This window comes from Cornus florida, unplaced genomic scaffold (genome assembly GCF_030987335.1).
Source record: "Cornus florida cultivar Cherokee Brave unplaced genomic scaffold, ASM3098733v1 CherokeeBrave_3.0.0_Hap2_Chr01, whole genome shotgun sequence".
Classification (NCBI taxonomy): domain Eukaryota; kingdom Viridiplantae; phylum Streptophyta; class Magnoliopsida; order Cornales; family Cornaceae; genus Cornus; species Cornus florida.
This window is the reverse complement of record NW_026775571.1, coordinates 102,996,673-103,022,757: the sequence shown is the minus strand read 5'-3', so window position 1 is coordinate 103,022,757 and position 26,085 is coordinate 102,996,673. Positions and strand designations below refer to the sequence as shown.

Here is a 26,085-nt window from a genome sequence, read left to right as displayed (position 1 = left end):
CTCTGACCACTGTTCTTTTCCTGTGTTGCTTCTTAGATCAACCCACGAGCAACTCCCCTTTACAAATCCCTTGCCCCTCTGTTTAACTCTCAAGACATTCTCTATTTTTTCCTCTCAAGACACGATTACGTGAATAGGTTTTTTTTCCAACCCTAGCAGACGTATAAGAATATATATATAGGCATCCCAATCTTAAATCTGATTATAACCATATATTTATAAGCTTTAATTAAAACCTAATATAAGACTATGACCTAATTACACAAAACAATAAAACCATACGACACAAACAAATTATATAAGCTACCAAATATAATCTACCAAATATAAGCTACCAAATACACGTCAATTAAAACGTCAATAATCAAATAACAATTAAATTAAAACAAATTCAATTAAGCAATTAAATTAAAATAAATACACCCTTAATCAATTAAGCAAATAATAAAATAAATTCACCATTAATCAATTAAGAAACCAAAACACATAAGTCAAATAATTAAATAAAAATGCAATAAAAATTAAAATTAAATTCCCATTTTATCTTTTTGAAAACCAGGGGTATTACATTTTTCCCCCCTAACAAAAGGAATTCCGTCCTCGGAATTCACGAAACTTTGAATTAATGTCTTTTCAGAATTCATTTCCATTTTCGTGTGGCACAGCCTTTTTATATGAGCTCCACCAAATTCCAGCACATCCAACAATAACCAGGTTTCTATGCTAAAGAAATACCATAAATGTACAACCCTTAGGTTGTATCCAGCAACCATCCAATCTTACCCAATATTTAGTGAAGGGTAACGATCCCTATTCCTCCAAGTTTCACAAAATAGACGCATAAAAGTCCTATGCATCAAGTACTAACTAATTGGTAACGCTAAGCAATAGGCTACTGTCTAAATCGATAACCAAAATCCGTGAAAAGTCAGTGCAATACGTAAAACTGACCTTCCTCCAAAACACATTGTTTCCTATACGGAAGTCCTCCCAAATAACAATTTCCTAATAGAAAACCCTTATGTACGAGTTCAACTATCTACAAAACCCGACTGTCGCCTCCAAACCTCGCGCAATCATTACGAAAGAGAGCATTTTTCTCCGATGGATCCTTAAATAAAGGCAAGATCTTATTAGATAACCTCGCTTCCATGCCTGACCAACGAGTGAGAAATCTGCACTATGTAATAGCCAAAACCCCAAATGTTGTCACACTAACCTCCTGGTGCCATCAATAGCACAGAAAATAACTGAAAAACAAAGTAACACTTTTAATTCGCCATGATCAAATATAATATCGCGATCAAATTTCCCGTCTAGAGATGCGAAGCATAATTGTTACTCCAACACCTTCAAAAAATTCCTTTGACATAGCACTGTTAATTGACTAAACGAAATAAGCACATGTTATAACTCCGTTATCAGTGCAATGTAGAATTGATACCAAACGCCAAAGTAAACACTACCAGAATTAGTGTCCACAAGCGAACTTGCTCTATCCACTACTCGTAAACCATATGGAATTAAAATTCTAACCAATGTCGGTAAGTTCTACCAACCATCCCCTCCTGATTAGTCCAACTCCCATTTTGAGATAAGAAGTGGCTAAAACCTCCACTAATATCTAAGTATCCATTTTCCACCTTGCTAATAGGTGATACATTTGGAGAAAGTGATATACATGTCTCTACCTGTACCAGTTCCCCAAAATGAACTTGGTATGTCGTGATGCAACTTATAACCATTTGACTGTACCGTAAAAGTTATTAAATTTACAGCTCTGTCACTCCAACCTTCCTAGCATCATAAAGACCAACTACTCATCCTTCTTCAGAACCCTAAGCTCATCTGAGTAAGGTACTACCTCCTCTAGTGTCAGCTCCGATAATCTAAGTTGACCTTCCTAATTACCTTAGCAATAATAAGTGTCATTTTTTTTTTTTCACATGCTAAACCTTAACTGATTTTGCAATAACCACCGAAGGTTCATTTACCATATCAGTTTGCTAAGAGCATCATTCTTCCTACTACTTCTACTGGACGAAACTTAATGCAAAATGTGAATCACCACATCTATCCATCTAAGTCGTCTCGTGATCCGTGCTATTCGTATGAACTGATATCTTTTCAGTCCTAAAATAGACAAAATGAAGCTGGTTTTATTTTATCAATCAAGCAGTATCCCAACCAAAATCCTGACCCTTGTGTAGAATCAGAAATTTCTCAACTAAATCCGTGGGAACTATTCTGTCATTCCCGCTCTAGTATAAGAAGTGGCTGCAAGAATCCAATGATCTCTGACGGTCCATCTAGATTATCTACTAGATATCAGACTTTGAGACAAAATCACTGTGTCCCTCCTCCTACCTGCCCTCCAGACATCTGCTTCCCTGTGTGAAGCATTATGTTTCCTCCAGGACCAATAAAGAACTAAGAGTTGTGAACCTCAGTCCTTACATCCTCCTTCCAATTTATCTAACGAAAGTATCATTAGTCTAGTAACACCAGCTTCCATATTTAAATGTTCGACCCCACCTTTAAGTCTTTAACATCCTACTTCTCTAACACAAGTAAGTGTCTATTAGACTCCCTATCGAACTTCAAAAGAATACGGAAACTTTCTATCCTCCAAATAGTCACTAATTTTCGGGCAGCAACCATTTGTTGCGAACTATGACCTAAAAAAAAAAATTCCCATATTATTTGTGCCAATGAAGAGACTTGCTTCCTCCTTGATATGCAACTCCGACGACTCCTCCCAATGACACCCCCTCATGAATCAAATTCTTGATTTAAGAATAGACTGATGAATAGTTAGTCCGTCTACCATCCTCAGTCGGTACCGTTCCAATAAAGTACTTAAGCAAGTACTAAATCCACCTGCTGACTTGGGAACAACCTTTAAAATTTCCAAGAAGATGTTCAGCAAAGTCAGTATCTCCGATAAACCATCGTGGTGTTATAGTATATCAAATGAATCTATATCATTTGACTCGAACTGCTAGTTTACTTATCCTATCTTGAAAACCTACTATAACCACGCAAGTCTAGGTTTATTAGATTGGCTAAATGTAGGTATACTTAACAAATCGTATGACCACATGCTCAAAATCCTAGTGTAACTAACGTTATTCCTCCAAAATGGTAGTTGGCTGATCACACACTTGTGTCCCCAACTAAACCGTATTCCCCGATCCTGAATAGTTAACGAAAATGAAACACATAATGCATACACAATAAAAACACAATATAATCCTACGTAAAACATCGTTCCTCCTAGCAAAGAAAATCTATTTTAGAAATCAACTTTGCCTGATTGGTTCACAATCTCCTTTTTATAGTTTCGGAGGGAATCATCTAATCTCGAAACATAAGCTCAAACCATAGCTCAAAACAAAATCCATTTGCCTCAGCAAATTCCAAAGGCTTAACCCTCATCCTCCTTATACGCGGAATGTAAACCGTCTAATGTAGCTTAATAAAGCAACTTAGACCGTCACAACCTAATTCCCATACTCCCCGGAACGTGATATAAAATCATTACTGCGTTCCGATAAGAACTCCATCCGATCCTAAACTCCTGAAGAGTTCCCTTTATCTACCTCTTTTAAAGGTAATACGAAAGGTTAACTATATGTAGGTCAATCCACACCATCTCTACAAGTTTCGTTCACTATACTATTAGCGAACCACATCACCCTCGCGCGATCCTTGATTTTCAAGATTCAATACCCTCTTTCTTGGGTATGTTGAAATCTCCTCCACTAGAATCCTCTTCGGACTCCTATTCCTCGTTTGTCAGAACAACTGAAATCGTGTTGGTCCCATTATATGGTGACCTTAAAACACACTCCTAAATCCTTCATTGGCTTATACTTTTAAAAGTAGCGCCAATCAGAACTAAACCTTCGATCCCAAGTTCTGCTTCTGACAAAGAACTCAATAACGTACTCCTTTACTCCTTTGGGTCTGAATCGCTGTCGCCTTAGACCCCATCCTCCTCCTAGTGCCAACCATTCCATAATTATGAAATATAATTGACATCAGCTGCTCCTCCTAACAAACCGTAAAAAGAGTACAACGAATCCTAACATGGCTCTAAGTTTTAAGAGACGCAACGCGAAAGTTATATAACGAAAGACACTCCTAAGGACACTAGAACCTGGAGTTCTCTGATACCAACTGTGATACCGCTCGATTCTAGAGCCACGGGTGATCAAGTCCGAGCACATATCCGAGGGATATCAGACAATTAATATGTAAACAAGCAGGAATACAAAATAAAATAAGAATAAATTAATAAGCTGAAAAGAATTCTAAATCCGAAAATCCTCCAAACAAAAGTAGAATAAATTTTAAACCTTCAAATTCGTATAACTCGGGAATCCATCCGGTGGACCCCTAATAATCCCAAACGAAAATACATTATATAACTGATATCCAAACTATAAAAAGAAAAAAAAAATCTTATGTAATCGGAAGAGTGAGTGACTGTGTCTGCTTCATCACGATCAAGCTCTAAGCCTAGTACTGACGAACACCTGAAAACTAAGAGTGGGTCAGGCCCATGTGCAAGTTCTATCCTACTACAATCCATACATAAACCCGATACACAGATAAATCCTAGACAATTCAGCAATAACTAAAATAATCCATATATATATAGATACACACTATAGGATGCTCACTAGTCTATAGTGTAGTTCAACCTCCATAGAAGGAAACATGTAAATCACATTTTCCAGTGGCCATGTACATCTCCTGTCAGGGAACATCAGCAATATCCAGTTACCCATCCTTTGTGATATACGCACCCTAACCATGATCCTGAGACTCAAGCTCATATCATAGTACCATAAGTATATATATAAATTCTTCCTAATACAGAAAAAAAAAAAAAAAAAAACAAACATTCGTTATGTCGTTCAATTGTTTTAGTTGACAGGACATGCATCCATGTAGGATTTAACTATTTTAGTTAATCCATTCCGTATGTATGAACGGGTAAGATTTAGCGTTTTGATCTAATCCGTCCTTGATATGCCACTGTCCCATACCGGTGCATATAATGTATATGATCCATAAATCATGCACACTCAGATGCATATCAAGTACATCCAGAAACCAACATATTAGAAATCATATTTAGATAAGATCCTATCATGCATCCAGTATATGATAATAATCATAGAACATCCGTTTAAATTGCTAAGTAATAACAAACAATTCAAACTATCCATATCCGCATAATTGACAGAACATAAATTAAAATAATTCATCAATTAACATCCATAGCATGTAACATGATTATCATAATTAAAACCTGAGCATATTATGCTAGCATTCCCAAACAATCCTTTTCCATACTAGTTCATTTAAGTTACTAAAACAAAAATTAGTAATTAAATTCTCCTTAATCCTGGGTGGCATGTAAATTAACATTTCAATCCCATGATGTTCATCCAATCCCAATTACAAAACCGGTGCATGGTATAATGACACTCGAAAGTCTAAACTGCACATTATATGAAATCCCAACATTGTTTTATATTAATCCATTTAAATTGATTAAAACACAACTCGCAAGTAAAACCTCCTTAACTCCTGACAAAATGCAACTTAATATCTAAAGCTCATGATGTCTATAACTGTAACCTAAACCAACCTTTCTGGCCTTCATTAAATTATATATATCTTTCATATAACATCCCATGAATAATTTAATATCAGTCCTTTTAAGTTGCTAAAACAAACTTAGCAAAATAAACCTTCCTCCTTTCTTGATAGCATGCCCGTTATACATTTGTATTTCATGATGTCTCCTACAAATAGCACACCAACCTATACTAACTGTTTTAAGGTTCTAAAATGTTAATTTTAAACATTTCCAACCTCCCATAACTTTCCAGAAACTCCATTGAAGCCCCTGGAATCAAAAAATTACCCGAAAACACCCCGTAGGGGTTTTTATTTAAGGGAGCCGGCTCTACAACTTCCAGAGATGGCTCTCCCTCATGGAGAGCTAACTCTCTCTTCATGGGAGCCGGCTCCCTCCATTAGGGAGCCGGTTCTCCCCCCTAAGAGCCCATCTCTGCCTTCCTTCTTCATCTCTGCTTCGTCCGGTTGTCGTCTGCACTTCCGGCGAAGTTTAACCCTCTGTCCCAAGTCTTTTTAACATTCCTAGGGTTCAATTTTAGTTCTTATAATCCTAGAAACTCCTCATATTCCAGTGTGAATTAATTGACAAAAAAACTTAAATCACAACTGAACAGTTTATGCAAAAACAACAATTTAAGTTGCAAGAACGTAAAACAGATTACCTCCTAATCTAAAATGCATAAACGTCCGTTTTAAAAGTTTAATTAGATTCCTGGAGTCTATTTCGAATGCACAGAACACAAGTTTACAGGAAGGAGATAGAATGAAACTTGCCTTTAGGTTTTGGTTTGAAACCTGAACCACCGTCTCTAAGTTCCAGCAACCCCAAGACTGTTTCCCCTTCTCTGACCACTGTTCTCTTCCTGTGTTGCTTCTTGGTTCAACCCAAGAGCAACTCCCCTTTACAAATCCCTTTCCCCTCTGTTTAACTCTCAAGACATTCTCTGTTTTTTCCTCTCAAGACACGATTACGTGAATAGGGTTTTTTTCCAACCCTAGCAGACGTATAAGAATATATATATATAGGCATCCTAATTTTAAGTCTGATTATAACCGTATATTTATAAGCTTTAATTAAAACCTAATATAAGACGGCGACCTAATTACACAAAACAATAAAACCTTACGACACAAACAAATTATATAAGCTACCAAATATAATTTACCAAATATAAGCTACCAAATACACATCAATTAAAACATCAATAATCAAATAACAATTAAATTAAAACAAATTGAATTAAACAATTAAATTAAAATAAATACACCCTTAATTAATTAAGCAAATAATAAAATAAATTCACCATTAATCAATTAAAAAACCAAAACACATAAGTCAAATAATTAAATAAAAATGCAATAAAAATCAAAATTAAATTCCTATTTTATCCTTTTGAAAACTAGTGGTATTACAATAGTTGTCAAGATTGATTTTTTTGTTTTATTTTAATTGGCGACTGCAATTGAAGATTAGTGTTTCATTTTATTGGAATTGGTATTTGTGTTGCATATTATATATAATATGTAATAAGAAAGTAATGGAGCAAGTGGTTGGCCGAAGGAAAAGAAAAGAAATAAATGGCAAAGTGGTTTGGCGCGGGTCCCACCTAAAGATGATGAATGGGTTTGAATTGATTTTTGTTATATATATATATATATCCTATGTCAGATGGGAGGAAAGAAGCAAAGCAAATGGGTAGCTGCCTACCAAGAGTGGGAATTGAGAAAACAATTGTGAGGATTCGCGGGGCCCACTGGATGACTTTTTGGGCAAAATTGTTTTGCCTTCACGTGGGTTCTGATGGAGAGTATATGAAATGAAAGGAATTGAAAAGATAATGTAATGATTTAGTGGGGTCCATCAGAAGACTTTTTGGGCCAAAATTATTTGTACGCACGTGAGTTTGTTGGCTGTTATTTGTGTGAGGTCGGTAGATTTGCCTTATATATTTCATATGTGTGTGGATTGAGTGAATGCAAAGATAGAAGGAAAATTAGAGAGATTCCAGAGATGGCCTGGAGTGAGGAGGGACAGAGAGTGAGCCGAGAGTTACAGAGGAGGTCGGAGGTTTGAGGTTTTGATGATCTAGTGAGGAAAATCTTTTTTAGTGTAAGGTTCTCTATACCTTAAATGGCTTGGGGTGATTTTGTTTTAAATGATTATATTAACTGTTTTAATTAAATGCATATGTATTTTGTTTATATATTCACCTAAATATGTATATTTTGTGAAGCTGTTTTATTAAATCTCTATGAAATTCTTGTTATGGTTTTTCCTGCTGGGACTTCTCGTCTCACTACCCTCCAGTTTCAGGTATCGAAGATGAACGGGGATTGCTAGATTCGGGCTTAGGTGGAAGAGTTGGCGTTGCAGGATTTATTTATTTATTTGGAGAATTTTGTGTGTATTTGAGGAAATTGACTTTGTATAAAAGAGGGCATTTTTTTATGATAATGGGTGTATTTTGATGTATTTGGATTTGTATAAATCGAAAATTTTATTAGAATTTTCAGGTCGTGACAAAATGGTATCAGATCATTTTATTAGAATTTTCAAGGCGTCACAATTATCATAAACAAAACAAGTCCAAGTCGAGTTGTAATTCAAGTTACTTGTAATGCAAGTTATCAAGATCGACGGCGACTACGGAATTAGAAAGTTGTTCAACTTACCATAATTGAAGATCATACGAAGAAAAAGGTAAGAACAACACATTAAGAAGAATTCTAAACAGGTTAGGATATTCTACACTTGGTATACCATTCAGACTTACCATATACAGTGTTTCAGGCTTAAAATAACCATATTTCAAGTTCTGGCCAACTTGAACCGGTTCAGCTCCTCTGAACCGGTTCAAGGCTTCAAGTTTGAATTCGAAAATCCAACTACCAGACTTGAACCGGTTCAGCCCCTCTGAACTGGTTCAAGGAGTCCTGTTCACAATACAGCTTTCAGTTTCCTATTTTAGAATTGTTTCCTAGTTGGTCTAGAATTGTACCAAATCCTATGCACGAATTTTTTCATATTTTCAAAGGGACTAAGACATTCTAAATTCTATATAAACCTTGTCATATACATAGGTTTATTCACGGTTTTTGCATTATCAATTTATTACTCTTAAAAGCCATAAAAAGATTTTTGTCTCAGAAAATCTTATAAATTTTTCTATTTGTCTTTCTAGAACACACACATATTCACATAGTGATTTTAGTATTGTGTTGTTCGAATCTTGTTCGTGATCATACAGTTGCATCTACATCGATCAGACAAAAGCAGATTTACTTCTACATTAAATCCAGTAGTTAAAGAACAAAAGTAAAAGCGATCACACTTTGAAATGGTTGGAGCATTCGAGGAGTGTTGTCTGATCTACCTGCTACTCTTCTACAAAGATCAAGCATAAGCCGGAGGTCAAGTTACTGTTGGACGAGGAGTCGCAAAACCAGAGGATTGTCAGCAATTGGTGTTTGGTAGAACGATAGGGTGTGAGCCAGAGTCAAAATTCAATATACTTTGTTTCAAGCATAGTGGATCGGTTTACTTTGGACTGCACAGTTCACGAGATTTTTCCACTCAAACAGTTGACGTATTTTATCAATTGGAATTTCCACGCAAAAAATTCTGCTGTCATCTCTAACTTTACTTTGCTTTATTTTATATTGCATGATATTAATTTATTAATTGCTAAAATAAAGAAAGTTAGAAAAACCCAAGATCTGTTTTTAAAATAATCAGAACTTTCTAAATATTCCACTGCATACAACTCACGCTAATTTCTCTTGTCCACTTGAACCTGAGCTTTACTGATTACTAGTGTTTCGAGGATCCTAAAATGCCTGTGTCAAATTCTGAGGGAAAGGAATGGTAGATGGTTCTTTTTCTATTTCTGATGATATGTAACTTGCCAACTCAAGTTGAAAATTCAAGTTGTGAAAATTCAAGTTGTGTTCTGAATAATTCCTTCTCTATTTGATTACTAAGACAAATATACAATAGGTTTAGGTTTCTGTAGTGCTGTTGGTTACAGATATTTTTTCTTTCGTACAACTTTTCTGCAATCAAACAAGACATGAGCTGTTTCTAAATGCATATCTTGATCCTGTCCTTTCAAAATTTTGCCCTTTTAATCCAGACGCACTTGTATATTCAGCTAAAAGCAAAATTACTACTTTGTAAGATGCAATTCAACTTCTTAACCTTGTTCTTCGACAGATTTGAGAGGATTAGACTTGCAAACTGGATTATTTACCTTTAGACAAATTAAAGCCGCCACTAACAACTTTGATATTGCAAACAAGATAGGAGAAGGTGGTTTTGGATCTGTCTACAAGGTATATATTGAGCCCTTTTCTTTTCTTGTATTTTTTTGCTTGTTTAAGCGTTTTGTTTCTTTGGTTATGACATTTGGAGAACATTGCAGGGTATACTACTGGATGGTACTGTAATTGCAGTTAAGCAACTTTCTTCCAAATCAAAGCAAGGAAATCGTGAATTCGTGAATGAAATAGGCATGATCTCTGGTTTACAGCACCCTAATGTTGTAAGATTGTATGGATGTTGTACTGAACGTCAACAATTATTATTGGTATATGAATACATGGAGAATAATAGCCTCGCCAGTGCTTTGTTTGGTAAGTAGATGTTTTTATTTTGTCATGCATGCTATGTTAATTAGACAGAACAAGAATAAGTAACCAAACAATATGACTACTATTTACCAACAATCAACACAGTAGAATTCTTTTGATTGTACTATCAATGTTAAGAGCACGTCCAAAGGAAGGGTAATTGAAATTGGACTGGCCTTCAAGGCAAAGCATTTGTATTGGCATCGCAAAAAGCATATCTTTCCTCCATGAGGAATCTACACTGAAAATGGTTCATAGAGACATCAAGGCTACCAATGTACTGCTTGATAGGATCTTAACCCTAAAATATCCGACTTTGGTTTGGCCAAGCTTGACGAAGAGGAGAACACCCACATTAGCACCAGAATTGCTGGAACCATGTGAGTTTCCGATTCACTCTTTCCTTCAAGAATACTCTTTAACACAGTTGCATTTTCTTAGAACTGTGCATCTTAGAACTGTGCATCAATTATATTATTTCATGTCTGAGTGACCTATGTGAGAACATGAATGATGCATGAATGGTGTTGGTTGAAATTACATGGTTGTGTTGCTGTCCAAAAAGTAACCAAAATAGGGAAGCTTTCAAAATCTTTTCAGATAAACAAGTTTACTTTAGGTTTCTGCATTAGCACTGCAACCATACTTGTGAAAAGGTTGTTTGCTTTATAAATTGACATTCTTGAATGATTTTCATACAAAAATGTTGAACAATCGGTGGTGGTCATCTATATCTTGATAGTCAGCATGCAAAATTGCCTGAATAAATGCTTAGCTAACCCATGGTAGCTTTGACGGAGGAAGGGAGCTCTGCTTTATAATGGAGGGTATCACATGTGAATGATATATGAATTAATGAACTTTTCACCATATTTTGATAGCCTTATAAATTTCATGAATGATTTTCCAACTGCCGGTAGAAGTATATGGTGGTGTGTCCCACTTTAATTGTCATATTTGTTGTACATAAAACCTCATAATAGTAAAATAGAAGCTAACAGAACAATCTTTGTTGTGCAGAGGGGACATGGCACCAGAATATGCATTATGGGGTTACTTGACCTACAAAGCAGATGTCTATAGTTTTGGAGTTGTTGCATTGGAGATTGTTGCATCGTCTCGGTGAGAATTATGTCTGTCTTCTTGATTGGGTAAGAATATCGGTTACTTCTTTGAATGCATTTGATTAACAGTTTTAAAAACCAGTTCGTTTGCTTTGCATGGTTCTAAATATTGATTTTGAGATCACTCTACACTGAAATGAAAAGAATTGCTGATATCTGAATTTTTGCAGTTCAAAAAGGGCAGAAAATCAAAATAATTTCTTTGTTTACCTATTCATTCAATTATAGATATCGTTTGTATGAGTCATGCTTGGTACATTTATTAGAGGTATTTTACTGGCTTCTCTTTTTATTTCAGGCCTTCGTTTTAAAACAAAAAGGAAATCTAATGGAGTTAGTGGATCCAAAACTGGGTTCCACTTTCAACAAAGAAGAGGCATTAAGAATGATACAAGTAGCACTATTATGCACTAATCCATCTCCAGCACTCAGGCCTACCATGTCTGCAGTAGTAAGCATGCTTGAGGGTCGTCTCAAGGTTCAGAATTTAGTCGCAGATCCAAATATCTATGGTGATGAATCAAGGTTCGAAGCTCTCAGAGGCAAGTATGATGAGCTGCAACTCCAGAGCTCAAGTGACACTCAGACGTTGTTTGATTCATCCTAAGTAACACGAAATGGTTCTTCCTTCACATGTGCCCAGGATCTCCATCGAATCGATTTTGCTCCTCAGTAATGAAACAATGGTGAGAACAAGGTAGCCTAGAGAGTTGCATAGATAGAAAAAAAAAATGCAGTAGTTTCTTCGTATTGTTCCTCCATCCTACAGAGAAACAATGTATTTCTAATCTCTGTCTAATGGATAGTGTAGAGGTCTTCTAAACCTTTGGTATTGGTTCAAATCCTATTGGACGTAATTTTTTTTTAGATTTTTATATCAAGAAAGACATTTTGAATGATTTGAATCAGAGACGTTTGATTACTTGAGTGTTAAAATGTTTAGTGTGTGATTTCTTATAAGCATGATCCTAACTTTTGATCTCCTTGGATGACCGAGTGTAATGCTATTCTTATTATCATACACTTATTATAATTGAATCTCTCTCACTGTTCAACTTGCAAATGGTTAGAGTAACAAAATCTGTGTAATAATAAGATGGCAAAATACGGATTATTATTATTTTAATGACCATAAGAAGTGATGAAAGAATTGCAAAGGACCTCATGAGTGGGAGTGTCTGTTTGCTTCAACTTTCGTAAAAATAATAATAATAATAATAACATACTTTTAGAAGTTATGCTTGATTTTTGTATTAGTATTGATTTAGCATTATCAACAATGACATAATTTTTTTAAATGGGTGTCACTCTCGGGCTCCGATCACACTCTTGTTTCGGACTCACTATGTGTAACTTAAATTTTATCGCTTTCACGCTCTCGCCCACTCACATTCCCTCCCGCTCTGCAACTGTGACTTTGGTCACATCTGCATGAACTATTCCATCTGGTCTGGTTTACTTTATTGTGTAACAACGTTACTTGACAGGTAAAAGACTGTCTGGGTTGGTTAATATGCTTTAGGGGGCCCTTTATGCATGATAGCTTGGAAGTATATACAGACCTTTATCTTATCTAACAAAAATGGAGAGTTCTTTTGCAATCTCTTAGAGCTAGTTTGGTGTGGTGGAATGAATTGGAATGGAATGGGAATAGAGGTGGGAATGGAATGAAAATGGAATAGAGTGGGAATTATGATTCCCATTCTCTTGTTTGATTACAAACATAGAATGGAATGTATAAAAGTAAAATAATAATTTCCATTTATTTGTTTGGTTGGACTAAAAATAAAAATGGATTAAATTTATAATGTTTTACCTTATTCATCATTTATATTGTTTTCTCCAAATTATCTTTATCATTGATAAAAAAAAAAATTAACTAAAAAATTAACATCAAATTTTTTCCAATCCAGTGGATAGAAATAGGTATGTAAGAATGAAATTGGGGCAATAGATAAAGAGAGAAAGTAGAGAGAAAGTAGAAACTAGGCAAGTGAGGTATTGGAGATTGGGGCGAGAAAAAGCGATGGAAAGAATGGTGATCCGATTTGGAAAGAATGGTGATTCGATTTACAAACTTAAGTGCAATCGGGTGAGGACGGATTTGATTTGAAAAGAATGGTTTCAGCAATTCTTTCACAAAATGAATGAAAAAGCTTATGTAAACAGATTTGGAAAGTGTCACGAAAAAGTTTCAGATCTTCTTTTTTTATTTTATTTTATTTATTTTTTTTAACTTACCAAAAAACAAAAAAGCTTCAGATCTACTTTTGATTTTTTATTGTGTCTTGGTCCATCACTTTGAAGTTCAAGATCAGGTGGTGGGTTTGATGGAGGAGATGATGATGCCGGTGGTGAGTTTGATGGAGGAGATGATAACGTCGGCGGTTTGATGGAGGAGGTGATGATGCCGACGGTGGGTTTGATGGAGGAGATGATGTTGCCGGTGGTGAGTTTGATGGAGGAGATGATGACGCCGGCGGTTTGATGGAGGAGGTGATGATGCCGGCGGTGGGTTTGATAGAGGTGATGATGTTGCCGGCAGTGGGTTTGATAGAGGTGATGATGCCGGCGGTGGGTTTGACAGAGGATGTGATGATGCCGACGGTTTATTTGATGGAGGAGATGGTGATGCGTGGGTTTGTAATTTGTTAGATTTTATTTTTTAATATTTTTTTTGTTTGTATTTTTCTAAAGTTGGAATGGAATGGTCATTCCTTTTGTGAACACCTTTTGTGAACAGGTGGAATGATTTTGATGAAATGACCATTCTCCAAGAATGGTGGAGAATGACGATTCCAAGTTTAAAATTGGACACCAAATACAAGAATGGAACCATTCCATTCCACTTTCTTTGCATTCCATTCCACCGCACCAAACTAGGCCTTAATGAAAATCTCAAGAGACCCTTGAAATTTGGGGTGACGTTCTTGTCAATGTCCACTCTTACATACACTCAGCCACCAAAGCCATACTCAGGCAAGACCTTTGGCTCCAAGAACAAGCTACTCAAGCTCACTAGACAATGACAACAATCAGCATCCAATATGTTCAACAAAACCCTAGCCAATTGTTTCTGCTCAATTGGATTGTCGGTCGGTTCCATGGAATGTAGCACCGTTTTGGAATCAAATCCTTTCAGGAATTTGATTTAGAAAATGTAAAGGAATCGAAAAGGATTTGAAATAAAATCCCCCGAGAAATCCAACTAATTTTCATATGATCTCAAATATCATGTTTTTAGGAGTGTTTGGAGCACCTCAAGTGTCCAACCCTTGTTATCATATTTTGTTGTCTTGTTTTGTGTGGCTTGTAAATTGTAAGCCAAGTGACACACAAGATGAAGTTTTGTCGAAATAACATCACTATGCAATATCCAAAAAGCATTCTAAATTCTGTATATTTGGTGTGACAAAATTCTGAGACTAAATACAGCAAATTCTCACCTAGAAAGAATAAAGAACCCACTTACCAAAAAAAAAGAAAAGAAAGAGAGAACCCTATTCCACATAATACTCCTCCCCTAATGTAAATCTAAAATTTAAAATAATGTACAACATGTAATGCTGCAACCTTGTTGAATAGAACCCAATAAATAAAATACAGTACAACTTAAGGATGCACCTGGAGAAGGAGCTGCAGTATCTTTCATCCAATGCAAGGAGAAGGAGAGCTGCACAAGGTAGGTATGCCATCGAAGAATATCATCAAGCATTATCAGTAAGATACTGTACTTGGGTAAATTTCATCAGTAGAAGTAGAGGAAGAGCCTATCTCCTTTCGAACAGTTGTTGAATTTTGGGTTTGGCTGCCACTGAAACTTTGGCTTTGCTTTTCTCGATGAAAGTCTCTCATGGCTTTAAACCTCAAATCATCATTATACGTATTTGCATCTGGTATCACCTCTGGAATGCTCATTTGTCCTTCAAGCATGTTCACGACCTCGGTCATTGTAGGTCGAAGTGAAGGAGAAGCATTTGTGCACAAGAGTCCTACTTTGACCATTGTTTCTGCTTCTTCTTTGTTGACTTGAGACCTCAACTTCTGATCGACAAGCTCCAATAGGTTTCCATTTTGTTGTAAGCGACAAGCCTACAACATAAATTCTTTTTTTTCAGTTTCGGAAGACTTCAAAGGAAATAACCAGTTAGCAAGATTTCAATGTTCACAGTGTGAAGTTCATGCTAGCCTTTCTACTGGCATAAAAGAAGAATAAATTGGGCATTAATAGTTCGAGTCTTATCAATGTGGATTTCTGAGAGAGACTCAGTGCAGATATAATCCAAAAAAAATAATAATAATAATAGTAATAATAATAAAATGGGTGTCCTTAGACTGAAAGTCTGAAACCTGCATTCTCAGTTTTAATAGCCCAAGCTTTTGTGCAACAGTTTCTTGGAAAAATAATAATATTTAGAAGAAATGAAAATATGAAATGAACAGAGATAAGAGTTCTTGAGTACCCAATCTAAAAGACAAATGCAATTGTTACTTGGCATGTAATTGTTGTTGTTCTTTCCACTAACAATTTCCAAAACTACAATTCCAAAGCTGTAAACGTCTGCCTTGTAGCTCAGGTAACCCCATAATGCATACTCCGGTGCCATATATCCTCTGCAAGACAATATTGCAATGTAATTCAACACCAAAAGATATTTATACTGAAGGCTATGAATGTTGAGGACACATATAAGAAGAGAACAAGAACAAGGTGACTGACATGGTACCAGCAATTCGAGTGCTAATGTGGGTCTTCTCCTCATCTTCATAAAGCTTGGCTAATCCAAAGTCAGATATTTTAGGGTTGAGGTCTCTATCAAGCAGCACATTAGTAGCTTTAATGTCTCTGTGAACAATCTTGAATCTTGACTCTTCATGGAGAAAAGCTAAACCTCTAGCGATCCCAACACAGATCTTAAGCCTTGTTGGCCAATCCAGTATTAATTGACTGTTCTCTGAAGCTAAAACATCATCAAACACTTAAAATATTGTTACAGCAAATCAAATGACAAAATATTGCTACAGAAAATCAAATGACAATTACAAAAGCATAGCTTACTAGTAGCATAGAAAATACAGTCACCAAATAGAAAAACGCATTTACCAAACAAAGCACGGGCCAGGTTGTTGTTTTCCATGTACTCATATACCAGCAATAATTGATCCTTTTCAATACAACATCCGTGAAGCTTAACAAGATTTGGGTGTTGCAAACAAGAAATCATGCCTATCTCGTTTAAAAATTCACGATTTCCTTGTCTAGATTTAGAGGAGAGCTGCTTCACTGCAATTATGGTACCATCAGGTAAAAGACCCTGCATTCCAGTTTTTACTTAAAATCCTTGCATATAATTTAAAACCAAAGATGATATCAGAAATGGGTAGCTAGATACCTTGTAAACAGGACCAAAACCACCTTCTCCAATCTTGTTCACAGAATCGAAGTTGTTAGTGGCAGTCTGAATCTGTTTTAAAGTAAATGAAACCGTTTGCAACTCTAGCCCTTCAAAATCTGATTGAGGAGAAAATAGATCATGAGCCTACAATGCTTTTCCTTTGTACGACATACATTAAAATTTTAAAAAAACAACAAATCTCAGTTTAAATCATATTTGATATCTGATTCTATTTGCAGGAAGGATACAGGCCTGTTTTCATTATATTATCTTTCTGCACCATGATTTTTTTTTTCTCCTTCTTTTTTCCTTTTTATTGCAGCAGGGTGGAGGGGCCTGGTTCACATATACTATAAAAGCCAGTATAACAACCTCACTACAGAATTCTCATTTTATTGCATCTCAGATAATTTTGATCTCAGATAATTTTGTAACGGGATTGATTACAGTATTTATATAAAGGAGCACATTCTTCAAACAACCAAGAACCAAAATAAGAGATTTTTTTTTTTTTTTTTTTTATCTGGAGACCTTCAATACGATTTCTTTGAAAATATTGTGGATATATTACTGACAAATGGAACTAAATCAAGAGTAAGCGCGCACATAGTTTTATTCTCTTTCATTCAAAGCTATTGCTTAGCATTTGGTACAGTGCTTACCTTTTCCTCTTCCTTTCCCACCTTTGAAACAGCCTTTCCACCAAAGGACAATGAATATTACGAAAATAATACAAAATGCTACGACTCCAACAGTAGCATAAATAGCTACGTTCTTTTTGCCACCACCAGCTGAACAAGTTTTGAAAGCTGCCCAAATAAACAAAACCAAACAAGTATGCTAATGAGAAAACAGAAGACATGAACACAGCCAAAAACAAAGCAAACATAGATTCACCAGATTTTACATAGAGAACATTTGTTTTTGAGGATCAATTTAGACATGAATGCATGATGGAAGAACATGGATCCACGCGCACACACAATCCATTGTATTAGTTTGTGCACAGCTCTTTCCCTTCTCTTCCCCTCTTCAGAAATCCAAGTTAATGAATTTTCTCTAATCATTAGTTCAAGATGTGCTAGAGAAAGAAAAAGATGCTTTATAAATCCACAAAACCACTAGTTCCAATAATGATTTGGAACCTAAAAAACCACCAGTTTCCCTCTTCCAACAATCTCTCTTAGAAAATGACCATCTCTCCAAGAGCAAAGGGACCAAGTTTTCACCCAAACTAACCCCATCTTCAAGTCAACCTCTACCAAGAAATGTCGAGTATATCCATAGATGAGACTTCCTCACCATTTCTGCTTTAATAGCAAAGTAAGTGCCAGCTAAAAATGACAGCTCTCCAAATAGCATCTCTAAGGATGCCTTCATACCAAGGTTTCCAATAAATCACCCATCATAACTGAACTGGATTTACCCTATAGGCAGACACTTCACATAATCAACCATATTATGATATCAGGAAGAATACACAGCAATCTGATCAATCTTAAAACATTCAAAGGAACACCTCTAAATTGTTATCATTGAAACCACGACGAAGATAAAAAGTGGATTCTTGAAACCTCCTATTGTGGTTGCGGCTTGAATGAGATAGCCAAAATGTAAAATGAGTATAATTTGTAAATTTATCTGAACTTACCGAATTACTTCAGTTGTGATCTAGATATTCCTATACTCCCACGTCATCGGATACAATAGTTTAGTGTTGGATAAAAGATAGGAATTATGAATTTGATTAGAGATTTACTTAATGGGTGTATTTTGTTTTATGTGAAACTCTAATCTATTTTTTTTCTCAAAATTTGCATTAAGGATATCTACTTATTTAAAGATGTAAAAACTTCAAGTATTTCTAATTTTATGTCAAGTATATGCATCATGTTTGTTATCTTTTCCTTTTCCCTTCTTTCTTTTCTTTTCGATAAATAAGCATACTCACTAAAGGGCCACAAAAGAGGCTCAATCAAGAAGATGTAAAAATGTAAAAGATGATGATGATTTTTGAGATTAAGATTGAGATTGTCCATTAATATTTAAGAATAAAAATGGGATCTATTAAAATGTTGATGGATTTCCATATGCGGATCTTCTATGTTCTTCTCTCAATTTTCCAGTAAAGTAGATGTGACTTTTTTTAAAAAAGAAAAGAACTTTAATCATGACCAATATGAACATAAATATGATAAGTAATAATGGATCACTGAACATTGTAAAAAATTGGCTGTGAATCCATCCTAGAGGAATTCAAATTATTGAAGGTTTAAAGATACCTAGTATACAAAACTGAATTAAACCACAAGGTCCATAACCTAAGGTCAGCGTGGGTAACTGTGTTCGCAGTTTACAAGTGGCATGTGATGTTGACATTCTTGTACATGTGGCACATGTGATGTTGACATTCTTGTACATGTGGCACATGACTAGTGACAAGTGACTGCTACATAAAAAATTGCAGCATCAACAATAACCATTCCTTCTAGTTTACTAATCTGGAATTAGGGGGCTTAAGATATGAAACAATATTTTCCTTAAACCTTTGAGCCGTTATTCACCTATATTCACTACTAACTCACAAGTTATTTGGCATGATAAATCTTGATAGTATGGTTTATTTCCGTTTTTTATCCATCATTAAATGAACCTTTTATGCCTTTCAAATTAATAATTCAATTGGCCACAATAATAGTACAACTTATGTTATGTCGACCCACACAACGATTCATTAGTATATATGATTATGCATGGATAATTTAACACATTTTCATGTCTTCTGCGATTAAAAAAAAAAAACTGTACACATGTAATTCAAATCAGACATGGTATACATATATGTATATTAGAATAGTTAGTTACAATAAAGAAGACACGTGAATTACTTACTCGGATCAACCGAAATAGCTGATACAAGAGGGCCATAAACTCCTCTATCAGGAATGCGTGTAGTCCCCTTCCCAGTCCAATAAAATCGGATCTCTAACATATTATTTGTCACACTAGCATTAGATTGTTTTACCACTGGCCTTAGAGCCCCATGACCCTCGTCTTTAATATTGAAATCCTTCCAAACTAATTTTTCCTGAGAGACAAAGAGGTTCAGTTAAGGAATTTTGTGGCTTAATAGAAATATATATGTTCATTGATAAAACTAATTACCTGAATATAAATATCAAATATTCGGCGCCCAAGACTACTAAATGTATTGTTATCTGTGAACTGTATTTCCGCAAAGTGCAGACTAACAGTGTAATCCCCATTTTCTAAGCAATAACAGAAATAAGTAAGTGAAAGAGGAGAACGACGTGCGGTCCTATAAAATTCGGAGATGTTTGTTGATGCCACATCTTCAGTATAACGTGTATTTTGGTAATTATCATCATCCATGAAGTCCCCAGTACTGCTAAATCCCCAGTAACTATTACTGTTTATAAAATATTTTGCAGTACCACCTTCAACCTGTGCATCTCCTTCATACAAAACAGTACGATTACGCAGATCATTGCCACCACAATTAACATGCAAAGAGCACCCATCTGCAACAGAAAAAATTGAGCAAAATAATTTATGAAGCTCATTCACTACATTCTACATAAGAAGCTAAATAACAGAAAAATATATTGGTACAAGGCAAATTGATACTCATCATAAATTGATTCCTTTAAAGGACACCATGACTATTACATTGAGCTTTTAACTTCCGATTTTTTAATCCTCATTAGAATAATTACTAATGCTAATATTGATGACTTTTCAGATTTCTAATTAGGAAATTTTCTGATCTAAATGATTTTATGCTAGAAAATCAAAAAATGAGACTGCTATCTTATATTAGAGAATGAACAAACTACAACCAGCTTCATAAAATCAAAATCATCATCCTTGCCCTTATCCCATATGGATGGGGTCGGCCACATGAATTCTTTCCTATCATACATGCTGTCTTCTCTTAAATTTAAGTTTTTAAGTCATTTTTAATTTACTTCATCCCACATAAGCTTTGGTCAGCCTCTTTATCGCTCACCTAAACAAATAACTCTTCCTCTTTTAATAGGTGCATCATCAAGTGTACGCTGTTGAATATGACCATACCACTTCAATCTACTTTCCCAAATTTTATCATTTATAGGCGCTATACCTAATTTTCCCCTCACATGTTCATTATTTATCACGTCTCTTCTAGTGATTCTGATGTAGGACACAAAAGCTTTGATACCAAATGATGTAGAACACAAGTAGACTGGGAAGAGAGAAGTGATGTAGAACCAGATGTAGAAGAGAGTAGTAAGAGTGAAGTAGAGTGAGAAGTAGAATCCAGAAGAGAGAGAGTGTGAGAAGAAGAAAGGGAAGAGAGGGAAGAATCTGAGGGAGATGAAATCTGCAATTCAATGCTCAATATTCAATATTCATCAAAAACTACTAACACAATACATATGCCCATCTATATATAGGCAATACAAAGACCCTAATGTCCAAAACAGCTGCAGCAGACATAAACAAGTCAACAATGGCTGCCATGAGCCATAGTGAAACATATAGCCACACCTATGCTTAAGTTGGGAAATAGGTGTGCTCGGTTTCAACAAAGCTGGAAGGCAGCATACCTTATTTATAGGTAAACCTAAGCCTAGTAATAATTAAAAGGAAATATTGCAAAACTACCCCAGATTTATTGTAGTTCCTTCAATATATAGGAAAACTATAAAATCTATCTGTCCTTGCCTCTCCTCCATGCATAGATGAGAGTCGTGTGCAATTCAAACTCTAGGGCCATGCCTGGTTCTTCATCAGATTCCTATCATCCAACAGAGCAATCTCATTTCTGCTACATGAATGCATTGTATTTGTGTCTTTTTCAACACCCAACACTTCGCTCCATACAATATTGTCGGCCTAATAACCATTCTATAGAATTTTTCTTTTAATTTATTTGGTATTCGTTTGTCACAAAGGATACCACTAGCTTGCCTCCATTTTGTCCACCCAGCTCCAATCCTAAAATCAAAAGATACATATATATATGTGTATGTGTGTGTGTCCGGTTGATAAAATCAGAAACATGGGCCAAGTGAATTCCACCTTATCAAAAAAGAAATTTGAAATCCACCTTTACTGGTCTTGCAATCTTAGTTATTTTAACAGGTCTGCTAGTGCAGTCTATTAACAAATTGGTAGGTTTAATAGACTTTGCAAAAATAAGGTTGCTCCACAAAATTAGATTATAGTTAAAGGAAAACTTATATTGAACTTCTGTATAAATAAAAAGGATTTTAAGGTAGTGCACAATATTGGTACTCCAAAGAAATACTTACATCGTGGACAGTTGAAATCCTTTGTACATGGAAGAATACTCTTTCTGTTACAGAATGAATACAAGGATGATTAGCATCAAAAGTACACTAAATAGGGTTTTTTTTTTTTTTTTTCGTAAGTCACCAAATAGGAAATTGAACAACCTGAAAATTGGAACTTTTTTCTCCTATGATTGTGAAATATAAAACTTAACTGTAGAACTTTAAGAAAGCAAGACAAAACATCTTACAAGGGGTGTTCTGCTGAAGAGCTTTTAAACAAGTTTATGTATAGATTCCTGGTAAGATGAGAAAAGACAGTACAATTATCATCACCACAAGAATTCCATTTAATTGCGATGCGTAAAGGACAAAAAGATATAACGATGTATTCTAACATGTTTGCTTGACAAGTGGGTTGCTCAGGACCTTGCCATGTAAAGTCATTGTAGGAAAGATCACTGCAAGCAATTATTAACATTAGCTGTCAGCATCTTTATAATTACAGTGATATAAATAGAATTTTAATTATATTAAAACCAGAAAAGTAAGAGATGGTGTCTGTAATGATATGAGTATAATTAGTTTGAAGCCAGAACGAATGAATGATGTTTCTAAGAAATTTTTAAACCACAACTAAATGTTAGTCAATCAAGTAACTTAGCTTCAACTTGTGCATCAAAATATAATGTAAAATGTGATAATATAACCATTATGTGTAATGGGGTTAAAAAATGCCTAAGGAATTCAATTTAATAGTTGTAGTTAATCAATTATCAATTGTTCTTTTCGTTCCTATCAAAAAGATTGTTTGTCGAGGCATCAAAGCCTGTATCACAACACCTTCTTTCACCATTGCCATCAATGGAGAGTTCCATGGTCACTTCAATAGTATTAAAGGGCTTAGACAGGGAGATCCATTGTCCCCCACACTGTTTGTTATCTCTATGGAAGTTCTATCAGGGATCATCAAAAGGTTTATCTCTCAAGTCCCCAGATTTAAATATCATTGGAGATGCAAAGAGGTGGGAATCACTCATCTCACATTTGCTGATGATCTACTTCTTTTTTGCCATGCTGATATCACATCCATCTCCACCATCAAATCAGCCCTTGACCTCTTCTCCTCACTATCTGGCCTCACCATCAACCCTACAAAGAGCTCAGTTTTTCTCTCTGGCATAGACCACACAAATGAACTCCTCTTTTCCAATTTTCTTGGGGTCCAGATTGGATCACTTCCCATTAAACATCTTGGAGTCCCTCTCATCTCTACCTGCCTCAAGGCTGCAGATTGCAACCTGTTGCTTGAAAAAATCACAGCTAGAATCAACCATTGGTCCTCTAGAAGTCTATCTTATGCTGGTAGACTTGTACTCATTAAATCTGTACTCTTATCAACCCAATTGTACTGGCCCAGCATCTTCATACTACCCAAAAAAGTGATCAATGATCTATCTGTCCTACTTAGAAGGTTTCTCTGGATTGGCCCTGAGCTTAAGAAAACAGAAGCAAGAGTCAAATGGTGCAATGTATGCAAACCTATCACTGATGGTGGCTTAGGCCTCCCCAATCTTGAAGTTGCAAATATTGCGGCAATCCTCAAACATATTTGGGAACTGACAGTTGAAAGCAATCAAAGGGTTTGGATTCACTGGTGCAGGACATACCTAATCAAAGACCAATGCTTCTGGACACTCAAAATCCCACATTCCTGCTCATGGAGCTGGAGGAAGATCCTACAGCTTCGACCACTTGCTAGAAGACTGATCAAGCACAAGATTGGCAATGGTGCATCTACGCATCTATGGTATGACTTCTGGCTTGACAGAGGGCCATTATCACAGCACTACCCCATTTCCACCATCCACGCAACTGAGGTCTCACCAACAGCAATGGTGAGTGATTTCATCTTAGGCAACACTTGGTCTTTTCCCCCTCTCCTCTCCTCTACAATTTCGGACCTTAATAACCTTCCACACCCTCCTAATCACTCCACTCTAGACACAATCACTTGGACAGCAGGTCCTACAGGGAAGTACAGCCTAAAACACACCATAACAGCCATATCCCAACCATGCAACCCAGTTCCATGGTCCAAGCTCGTCTGGAACTCCTTAGCCATTCCTAAGCAGAAAATGATTCTATCAATCGCGGTCCAATCCAAGCTCCCCACCCTTGATTCTAAATGCATGTCTTACCTTGACTCTGACAATGTATGCCACCTTTGTTCTTCGAAACCTGAAACACACACTCACCTTTTCTTTGACTGTGAATTTGTTTCCCCACTTTGGAGGTTCATTCAGGACAAATGCGATTCTACACAAGAAGCAACAATTGGCCCCATTTTGTCAATTGGGCGGCTCACCACTGGAATCAAACCAACTCTAGAACTGCAGTGTCTCAACTTTCCTTAGCTTCCATAGTGTATCACGTGTGGCAAGAAAGGAATAACAGGGTTTTCAGGAATTCCACCTCCTCACAATCCTCCGTACTGAAACAAATCTGCAACTCCACTGCTGAAGCACTACGATCCCGTCACAGAGGAGACTTCTCACAGTTAGCAATTGAATGGTCCTATCCCCAAGCTGCAAATCGACCACCACCGATGCCTCCAGATTCGTAGACTGAGGCAGCTCACTGATGCCTCACTGTGGTTGAACTCATCCTTGACACCGGAATTTTTGTAGGGATATCCATTCCTAACGGCCTTCGTTGTTAGCAACGGCTATCCTCATCAGTTTGGTTCTAGGTCTTTGAATCCTGGTTGGGCTCCCTAGTCTAGTTGAGCCTGTGCTTGTTTTCTTCTTGCTCTGTAAATGTTTCCCTTGGGCCTCTCTTGGGCCCAATATAATTCGTTAATCATCAATATATTTGCTTTATTATCCAGAGGAAAAAAAAAAAATTCAATTTTTGGAAGTATCAGAATAAAAGATATCCCATGCATGAGTAAGATATTCAATTTTTGGAAGTATCAAAATAAAAGAGATATATATTGGGATTATCTGTTTAATTTTTATGAATATGAAAAAATTATGCTTTGAAAACCAAATAGATCATCAAATTATCACCACCATGAAAATGCAGTAATAATGAGTATTGCAGCTAATTAACAATCAAAGAATCAGCAAGTTCACTGGATCGGTGCCAATTGTGAAGAAAAAATTAGGAGTAAGAGAGGATTGAATCTTCTCCCTGCAAAAAACGTAGGAAAAAAAAAATAAAATAAAAAATAACTTCTTCCTCGTGAAAGAAGAAACCAAACAGCTAATGCAGCTCAAGATTGGTCGTCGGAATTGAATGGCAAGTGAAAATTATACCTTAACGAGACCAATTCAAGCACACCTTTGGATCATTTCCGAGGGAAAATGGGGGAGAATTGGCACTCTGAAATGGAGTTACAGTTCCCTGAAGGGAAACTTCACGGCATAACAATGTGACCAGTTGTGTGCCATAAGGTACAACTAATAGGCAATCCAAATGCTAAATTTTTCATATAAGTGATATATTAGAGAAGGACGCTGACATGTAAATACTGGAAAAACTAAAAGGATAATATTAGAAACTGAGTGAGGAGCGCCAGAAGTTGACATGTGACTAAAATGGTTTAAACATGTAAAGGAAAACCAGTGGAGCCACTACAGGACGAGTAAGTCGGTGCAAGTTGAAACCACAAATGAAGAGTGAAAGAATGTAATGGACAAATAAATTAAGAGTGAAACTTAAAACCAAGCTTTATTATTGATGTAGCTTTTTGATTGAGTGGAATAGCTGAGCATCTTTGTTTTCCTAAATTAGCTGGAATAATGCATAATGAATGATGATTTTACTCAAATTAGTTGAAGTCTTTCGCTATTATACGGGTTTGATTGATTTTTCTACTTATAATTCATCTATATTTTGTACAATACCATCAACGGAAGCAGAGTTTACCAATGGGCTTCTAGCCAGATGGTATGATCTCTCCTCCCTAAATGGGGG

At 35.9% G+C, this 26,085-nt stretch overlaps 1 protein-coding gene and 1 pseudogene across 3 annotated transcripts in view; one reads left to right on the top strand and one right to left on the bottom strand.

Moving 5' to 3' along the window:
* Nucleotides 1-9,858: 9,858 nt before the first annotated feature.
* Nucleotides 9,859-12,145, top strand: LOC132279331 (probable LRR receptor-like serine/threonine-protein kinase At1g53440; annotated as a pseudogene).
* Nucleotides 12,146-14,786: 2,641 nt separating this feature from the next.
* Nucleotides 14,787-26,085, bottom strand: part of LOC132310395 (probable LRR receptor-like serine/threonine-protein kinase RFK1) — a 39,372-nt gene continuing 28,073 nt past the window's right edge. For 2 of the 3 annotated variants that reach the window (XM_059808574.1, XM_059808579.1), the window contains 11 exons: nucleotides 22,503-22,565; nucleotides 22,356-22,403; nucleotides 22,126-22,169; nucleotides 19,973-20,349; nucleotides 19,700-19,895; nucleotides 17,470-17,616; nucleotides 16,805-16,923; nucleotides 16,516-16,726; nucleotides 16,132-16,372; nucleotides 15,875-16,025; nucleotides 14,787-15,503 (listed from right to left, as the gene is read on the bottom strand). In XM_059808574.1, the coding sequence (XP_059664557.1) occupies nucleotides 15,129-15,503; nucleotides 15,875-16,025; nucleotides 16,132-16,372; nucleotides 16,516-16,726; nucleotides 16,805-16,923; nucleotides 17,470-17,616; nucleotides 19,700-19,895; nucleotides 19,973-20,349; nucleotides 22,126-22,169; nucleotides 22,356-22,403; nucleotides 22,503-22,565 (1,972 nt within the window). In that variant the 3' untranslated portion in view covers nucleotides 14,787-15,128. The remainder of the gene's footprint in view (nucleotides 15,504-15,874; nucleotides 16,026-16,131; nucleotides 16,373-16,515; nucleotides 16,727-16,804; nucleotides 16,924-17,469; nucleotides 17,617-19,699; nucleotides 19,896-19,972; nucleotides 20,350-22,125; nucleotides 22,170-22,355; nucleotides 22,404-22,502; nucleotides 22,566-26,085) is intronic. The other variant, XR_009482604.1, reaches the window with a different exon arrangement.